The sequence below is a fragment of the Dromaius novaehollandiae genome, chromosome 15 (assembly GCF_036370855.1).
Source record: "Dromaius novaehollandiae isolate bDroNov1 chromosome 15, bDroNov1.hap1, whole genome shotgun sequence".
Taxonomy (NCBI): Eukaryota; Metazoa; Chordata; class Aves; order Casuariiformes; family Dromaiidae; genus Dromaius; species Dromaius novaehollandiae.
Genome location: NC_088112.1, coordinates 19964384 through 19972786, shown reverse-complemented (window position 1 = coordinate 19972786; position 8403 = coordinate 19964384). Strand labels below are relative to the sequence as shown.

The 8403-nt window shown below is 43.0% G+C and overlaps 1 protein-coding gene across 1 annotated transcript; it reads left to right on the top strand.

Moving 5' to 3' along the window:
* The first annotated feature begins 2421 nt into the window (after positions 1-2421).
* CAMLG (calcium modulating ligand) lies at positions 2422-8208 on the top strand. The gene is made up of 4 exons (XM_026118274.2): positions 2422-2690; positions 3823-4280; positions 5076-5141; positions 6814-8208. Exons 1-4 carry the CDS (start codon positions 2504-2506, stop codon positions 7003-7005), a joined length of 903 nt encoding a protein of 300 aa, XP_025974059.2. The 5' UTR covers positions 2422-2503; the 3' UTR covers positions 7006-8208.
* The last annotated feature ends 195 nt before the right edge of the window (positions 8209-8403 follow it).

The window sequence follows — 8403 nt, the reverse complement described above, 5'->3', positions numbered from 1 at the left end:
TTTTAACTAAAACTTAATATTTAAATGATACAAACTGAGAGGGAGCTTCAGGGAAATTAGTTCCAGTTGACTCAAACTTTCCTTTTGCTACTGACATTTTTTTTTTGTCCCTCCAGAGCATCCCTGTCGCTCAGTGTCACTATTCAGTCCTACTTGGGGTTTGTTCTTTCAGTAAGCCCACACTGGTGCGGTACTCCGCAGTATGGTACCCTGCTATCTGGTTTGGTGGTGGTCTTGAGCAAGCTGACAGTGGTGGCTGGAATGAATTTAGCCTGTCTTCAGCCGTATTCCCAAGTTGGTAATTAATTTTATTGTAGGTAACTTTTATCTTCACTTAACAGCCTACTCTTTCAACGCCTTCCTTTTTGTAAAAAATCATTCCATCTTATGCTTGTCAGTTTTTTTAAGAGCTCTCATCACTGCTGCTTCTGGTTCATAATATATTACAGTTAATGCATGAGCTTGGTACTTTGACCTCTGTATATACCAGTTTTTGAATACAGAATTCTATCAAGTTCTCTAAATCACATAGTAACTTAGAAATAGTCTTGATTTGGACTTGTCAGCACCATTTTTCTTCCCCAGTATACATTAAAAAAAAAAAAAAAAAAAAAAACTTTGCCTCAATGCTGCTGAATTTCAAGACTCTGGCTACGGCTCCGTGTCCGGCACGCAGCCATCCAAGCAGTCATTGGATGTCCAGGGATATGGATCGTGAAGCTGAGTACTGCTTTCAACTGGAGTGCTGTGCTGCACCTGCAAGTTAAGGAGTGTCCCATGTCACAGATGTTGGAGGTAATTAGTTTGAAGTATTGACAGAAAGAATCCACATGTCACTGTCTTCAAATTTGGTTTAGCTTTCGGTTAATTTTGACAATGCTGCGCGTGTTAGCTATGTGAATGTCTGAGTAAGGGAAGATACTGTGGGCACTTTTATCACTTTTTGTCACATATGTAGAGGTGTGATGGACTTTTTATATACATAAATAGGAATGTTGTTATGCCGGTTGTATCTCGATGGACTCTAAGAAGTTCTGTTTTATAATTTTCTGGTAATTCTGGAATCCTTGGCAGGTCCGTGTCTCCTCCTGTTCTTCCTTGGTGTGCATATTCAATCCCTTCAGCTTCTTACTGTAGTAACAGCAATGCAGTGACAGTACATGAGTGTTTACTGGAAATACGATTTGAGAAGCTTATCTGTGCAGCACAATAGCCTCCTAGATGGGATTTTCCTACCCCATGTATCCCTTTCATGTAAATGCAAAAATGTCTGCTTACTAGCACTCCAACAAAAGCATGTTCTTGTTCCTTGTTAGGATATAGCCTGCCTTGACAAAGTTCCTAAACGTAGATATAAGCAGCACTTGGAGCTCTTGCCAACAGAAAATCTCAATTATATGATCGTAGGAACGCTTTACAGTGCTGAAAATGAAACTGCAGTTCTTGAAACTGCTATTATCCTGTGAATTCAGCCTAGTGCATAAACCTGATGTTCTGCTCCTTTCGTGCAATCGCAATTTTAAATAACGGGTCTTCGTTTCTAGTTCCAGATTGTCCCTGGCCAGAAACACATATGATCCTTTATTGTAATACTTGAAGGTTTTTTACCGAATGATGCTTTTATATCTGATTACTACACAGACAATGTTACGTTATTGTACCGATCTTTGTATTGTGCTGTTAAACAGACTTTCCTCAGGCACCTTGGGCCACAGTTAATGGGAGGAGAGGGGCGTTTGCTGGTTTTATGTGAGGGAATTACTGTTGAGGGAAGCCAGAACTTTCAATTGTCTTAAATTTGTGGAACAGTGGGTAAAAATGTGTTTGGCTGGCACTAGTGCCCAAAACAGTCAATTTATTATTGGTTTGCTTTTTTTTTTTTTTTTTTTTTCTCTCCTGTAGGCATGCAGGAAAACATCCTGGTTGAATTCCTCTAGCGCTATTCAAATCTAGGAAGGTTGTCAAATTGCGTTTTGTTAGTCCAAACTCTTTTCTTACAAAAACAATCCCTGGACTGGACATAGGTCTCAGAGGGTGAGGCTATTTTAGATATATTAATGGTGTTATTAATAGCCAATTTAATTAGCCAATGCTAGATCCTGGGTTTCTGCTGTTAGGTGACTGGGCACAACCCAGGAACTAACCCAGTAAGTGGGCGCTTATCGTGTCTGCAAGTCACCCGGCAGCCGTCGCGGCCTCCCGGCGCCTGGGAGCGCCCTGAGGGAGACGCCTTCCCCCCGCCCCAGGAGGGCACCGGCCTCCGCCGCTTCCCCCGCTGCTCTGTCATTTCCGATGCCGCAGCGGCCATCTTCACTGTGGGCGCCGTAACTGCAGAGGGCGAGCGACGCCGCGAGTGAAGGGCGCTCCCCGCGCTCCTTCTGCCCACACGCAAGATGGCGGCGCTCGCTTCAGCGTCCGGAGGCGGGCGTTGGCGCCTGCGCGCTGGGGCGGAGCGGCGCCCATTGTGCGGCGGCGGGGCGGCGGCGCGGCCCTTCGCGCCGCCATGGAGCCGCAGCCGCCGGCCGCCATGGACGGCGGCGGGGCGGGAGCGGCGGCGGCGGCGGCGGGGGGGCCCGCGGGCCTCTCGGCCTCGCAGCGCCGCGCCGAGCTGCGGCGGAGGAAGCTGCTGATGAACTCGGAGGAGCGGATCAACCGCATCATGGGCTTCCACCGGCCCGCGGCGGGCAAGGGTGAGCCGTGGGGGCGGGCGCCCAGCTCCCCTTCCCCCGAGACGGGCCGAGGGCCGGCCGCCGCCGCCTGGCCTTCCCCTCCCGCGCGTCCTCTGTCCCCCAGCGGCTCCGTGTCGCGCCTGTGTTTTACGTTGGAGTTTCCTCGCGTTGGGGTGGCGCCGGTCGTGCGGCGCTCGCGGTCGCTGCGCAGGGTTTCCTGCGGGCTCGTGGGGAGGTCGCTTATCTCTGGGTGCCGTGAAGCACCGGACCGTCCTGTCGGGAAGGAGTTCCCGGATTTCGGTTTCCAAGGGTGGCCGTAAGCTGTGAGTCAGTACGCTTTAGCACCGCGAAACGCTGCTGCGGCGTGTCAGGCCCCGTCTGTGGTGGGGCCGGAGTTTGTGTCCTCGATCGTGGTCTCTTGCACCATGAGACGGCGTCTTCGAGCTTAACGCCTTGCCGCTTTGCCTCTGACAGTAAGGAAAAAAAGAAACTAAAGCATGCTTTTTCTGTCGCCTGCTCATTTCTCGATGTTTAACACTCCAAGTGATTCACTTTCTTTGAATCTTTGTCTGGTTTTTTATGTTGCTCCTTGTGTTTGGAACAGCGTCTTTTTTTGTTGGGCATACAGTGTTGTTGCCTCAGTACATCCAATGTTTTCATTTTTCCATTGCTGATTGACAGCTTTGGTTCTTGACCTGCGTGGTGTAGCTGTGTCGCTAGCGTCTGCTCCATCCCTGTGTCCTGCAATGCAAAGCCTGCGGTAGGCTGGCAAAGGGGAGCCAGGAGTGCGTTGAGTACAGCTGTGGAAAAGCGTAATTGTGGTGACACTGATGACTATTGTCATAAAGTCCAGTCTATGCTGCGCTCTTTCTTCCACATCATTGTGAACTACGGTGTAATCTAAGTCTGAGCGTAAACCTTTCTTTGACAGGTTGCTTATCTGATCTGTTGAGTCCGCTTTTTTATAAAATGGGATTGCTGGTATTCAACTATTATAAATGGCTTTGTGATTAATAACTAGCACCCTTATTAATTACAAATACGTGTTTTCACTTTGGAAGTGGAGACATCAACTCAAGATCCCAACACTGTATTGCTAAAGGGTTGTTCTGAGTATCCAGCGTGTATAACTATTTTTATTTCTCTTCCTTAGATGATGAAAGTCACACAGAATCGAAACTTCAGCATGAACAAGATAAATCAAACTCCCTTCCTGTTCCTTCGGTTTCCAAGCGCATTGTGCTTGGCGATTCTGTCTGTAATTTGTCAGGAACGGCTGACCACGCAAGCAGCCTTGTAGACCTCAAAGGAGATAAGAAGGACTTGTTCAGTAAGACTCCAGAGCTTGTCAACGAGGGCACGAGTGAGCTCCGTCACCGTAATAGAGGGGAACTGTCATCCGATGCTGTGCCACGGCCACCTAGACATGGATTAGACCAATACTTATCCAGATTCGATGAAGCTCTGAAGCTGAGGAACCAGCTGATGAATGAGAAGCCAAGCCAAGAGAATGGGAATGCAGTGGAGGAGTTTGATTCTTTCCGCATTTTTAGATTAGTGGGATGCGCTCTGCTTGCCATTGCAGTCAGGGCTTTTGTGTGCAAGTACTTGGTGAGTTCAGGGAAACAAATGATCCAATTCTATTTTGCTAGCTTACTGCAAACTCAGGACTCCACTCTCTATGAAATACTCTTTTTCTAGGGCCGAAGTCTTTAGGTAGTGGTTAGGTGAGTTGGGAACTTCAGACACTCTTTACATCTCCTACAACTGTATAAAAGCTATAAATATCTGATGCTCTTTGAGGTGATAATCATCTCTGAATCTGTGTTATCTGTCTAATGCAGCCCCCATATAGCAGCTGAGTAGCACACATTTGGTCCATGGTGTTTGAGGAGCAGAAACACTGCAATAGTTGTTGTGTAAGTACACTGCAAATTTGTTCACATCCTTGTGGACATCAGTCAACTGCTTTTGTAGTGTGGAGCCTACAAAAGAATAATAGAGTAAAAACAACAGTAGTCTCAAGATAAGTGGCCTCTACTCACTTATCAGTCTTTTGAGAACACTAGTTCCCAAGTATTCCAGGTGTCTGCCTGTACGTTACGCAGAGGTATGGGACTGCTGCAGCCTGCCACCTTCTGGATCACTGCGCTCAGTTTTATACAGTGCTCTATGGTTGTGTAATTTCAGGTGTAGGCTCAAAGAAAATAAGGTACAACCCTATTCTTGACATGTAATTTGTCTATTTAGGTTTGTAGTATTCAAGAATGGTGCTGTTATTGTCCATAGATTATTTTTTACCTTCCTAATTTTTGTTTATTATTTTGGAAGTATTAAATTCCTATGTTTTCTTAGTTATTACTTCAGACCAAGTTAATTTTCATATATGCTTTCTTATTCTTACAGTCAATATTTGCACCATTTCTTACTCTACAACTTGCCTACATGGGACTGTCCAAGTACTTTCCAAAGGTAAAATAATGCTTCAAAATTAGGTGAATTTAAAATGCTTTTAATTTAAGCTTCTGCTTAGATTGTATTGTTTTATGGCCAGTGCATGTGTAGTATTCTCCTTTTGTTTTAAACGGTAGAATTGAGAGTTATCAAATGCTGTTAGTAAATACTAGGTTTTAATCTTCCCAGATTTAGTCCAAATCTTCTTTAAAGTTGCTGTGAAAATGAGGACTAGCATCTTACTTAGCTGTAGCCCATTTGGAAACATCTGTCCAGGAAAGCCAGGTAGTTTTTCTGTGTCTTTAAGAAGCTTTTGCTTTCCTCCCAGGCAGTACTTTTTCTGCGGTTACTGTTGTTAGCTGTTGACAGCCATGGTATATGTGATGTCTGAACAAAATTTTTTTTTTAGTTACAAAATGAGACAGTCCCTGGCTTTTAAGGGCTCTATATTCCGTTGCTAATGTTGGCTTGAATGAAGACTTGAAATGAGACATGTATTTGCCTGTGAAACTTCCTGCTCATCAGCAAAATTTGCATATCACTTGCTTTATATATTTACACCAGTTAGTTGTACTGAAGTTTGGTTGTTTTTTTTTTTTTTTTTGGTTGATGATTTTGTCTGGTCTGTGTTGTAAAGCAGGATTAAATGATGCTCAATCCATAGTTGAAGGGAAACATTTACATTTTAAAAGGAATAATAGATTATCTGTAGAAAATCAGAATAAATGAGTAGTTGTTCTTTTGTAGTTAAGTATGTAACTGAAAACTGAACTTCATAGCAGTCAATCTAAGGTGATGTGTCAAAACACAGAACAACAGAATTAGCCTTAGACCTACACTAGCTCATCTGCTAGATCTTTTGATCTCTAGTTTCTGCTGTTTTTAAAATCGGCTATTCAGTTTTAGAATTTAAAGAGGTGGTTTCTTTCCACAACTTTCTTTTACCACAGTTACACCCACATGAGCTCAATCAGCTTCATTCTTCTCTCACCAGATTTAGGAAGATTCTTGAATGCTTAATTTAGATTGGATTAAATTAAGATATGTAGCGAATATTCTCAAATTACTAAAACTTTGAGCTGCTTTTCAAACTCTTGTTTGCCTCCCTGTCAGACCTCTTTGCATCCTCAGGATCCTACGTGGGCTTGCCTTACAGACAGAAAAGCAGCTTTCAGAAGGGCTTTTGGAGATTTCTGAGTTTAGAGGGTAAAACTACCAAATGGAATCATACTAGATTAGAAAGGAGATGTTGGTTTTCAATTCTAAATCATGTTTCTATGTTAGAAAAGTAACACTTTCTTTTGCCAAGTAGTGTGATGAGGTTAATCCTGCTCGGCAAGTAGAGATGCCTGGCTTGGGTTCCCACACCCCAGCGTCCCACTCAGGCCGAGGCTGCTGCACAGCCGTGCTTTACAGTCTGCTGTGCCAGTGTGAAGTAGGCGTGATGTCCGTGGGGAATTTTGTCTGCTGTGAGCCAGACACACTCAGCTCCACTGGACCCATCACAGGATGAATCTCTAGCTAGGATGCGCTGTGAATCCTGGGGAGAATCAGCCCAAACCTGCTCCTCTTACCCATGGCTTTAGAATGTGCCTGGCTGTGGGTGAAACTGGCACAACATTTGCAGTGTTTAAAGCAGAATTGGATTATAACAGAAGAACTAACTTAATATGTTTTTTTTTTCTTTTAGTGTGAAAAGAAGGTAAAAACAACAGTACTGACTGCTGCTCTCTTACTGTCTGGAATCCCTGCGGAAGTGATTAGTCGCTCCATGGACACCTACAGCAAAATGGGAGATGTTTTCACAGACCTTTGTGTCTATTTCTTTACTTTTATCTTCTGCCATGAACTTTCTGTGTTTTTTGGTTCTGAAGTACCCTGATGGCTGTAGAACTCAATGCAATAGTTACACTAAAGCTTTCCAGTCTGTATTCCTTTAACATCTGACTGTCCAACCAGGTTTAAACCTTAATTAAAATTCTTACCTGTTGGAATGCTTGAAAGGAGCCTTAAATCCAGTCATTTTGGGAATGGAAGAACAGGATCCCAAGCTGCCAGTTGTATTAGTACAGTTTATTTATATACTGCGTCTATCTATTACAGATGTGAAGAATAGGATGCAAGTGTCAGTAGATGATTTATTTTGTTTAGTTAGATGATGCCCTTCTCACGCTCCTTCATAAACACTTATAAAGTTACATTTGTTTTTTGTGATGAGAACAGAAAGAAGGGATTCACTTTCAGCAAAACCATATATATGTCCAGCATGACTGTAGCTAAAAAGAACTGCTCATTTTGTGTTACTCCCATTTTTTTTAACGAAAGCTCTAAATAAAAGAAATCCCTGGATTCTGTTGTTCCAGTTCAGAATGCCGAACCAAGCAGCTGCTTCTGGAGAGTGTTGGTGAAACATGCCACTTCATTGTTCAAATCCTTGCCTTGCTATAAATTATTTGTTGTGATTGTGATGAATTTGATGATTCTAGTGCAAAACAGCTAAGCAAAAAAAAAAAAAAATCCTGTTGGTCTGCAAGTGTCATCAATCAAAAGTAGGAAGAAACAAAATTGTTAATCTCAACTGTTTGTGAGTTTCCGGCAGCCTGTTAATCCTAGTGTAGCTCATACCTGTGCTTTCATTCTGACCCCCCCGTCCTTTTTTCTTTTAGCAATAGTTTGCCTCATGCAAGGAAAGATGTATATATTGGCAACCAACCCACAGTATAAAACATTTGCTCCAGTTTATGTAAAAAATACAAGGGAACTGTTGTTTTTCTAGCTCCTTGCAGGATTGCATTAGACAATTTTGAATGTGACATTCATTTCTGTATTTTTTCTCTGTTTATTACTAGACATTTGCATGTAAAGGGGATCTCAGTTGCCTGGGAGTTTTGCTCCTGCTGCTTAATGGTAGCACTACCCAACAGCATATAGTCTTTGATTCAGCAGAGATACTTACATGTTAACTGATTTGCTATCTTCTGTGCTGTGTTTTTGAGATTCTCCCAGTTGCATCAAAATAGCCATTCCTGTTTAAATACTAAATACTACAAGTGACAATGAAATAAAATATCTTATTGCTTTGTTAGTTTGAGTTGACTCTCTTATAAAGATCAACATATGATGGGAGAATAGCATTCTAAATTTTTTTTGTGGGAGTCTGGCGCCATAGGTGAAAATAAAATAAATACAAATGAATCCTACAACTGGGGAAAGTAGGAAGTTATCTCGTTTTCAGTCCCATAAGAATTTTATACGGTGAGAGGAAGGAGGTTTCATTCCA

Excerpts from the sequence above, each read along its gene's own strand:
- CAMLG (XM_026118274.2), top strand. The coding sequence starts at position 2,504 with ATGGAGCCGCAGCCGCCGGCCGCCATGGACGGCGGCGGGGCGGGAGCG. Across the intron at positions 2,691-3,822 it reads CCGGCCCGCGGCGGGCAAGG|ATGATGAAAGTCACACAGAA; the intron begins GTGAGCCGTGGG and ends TCTCTTCCTTAG. Across the intron at positions 4,281-5,075 it reads CTTTTGTGTGCAAGTACTTG|TCAATATTTGCACCATTTCT; the intron begins GTGAGTTCAGGG and ends TTATTCTTACAG.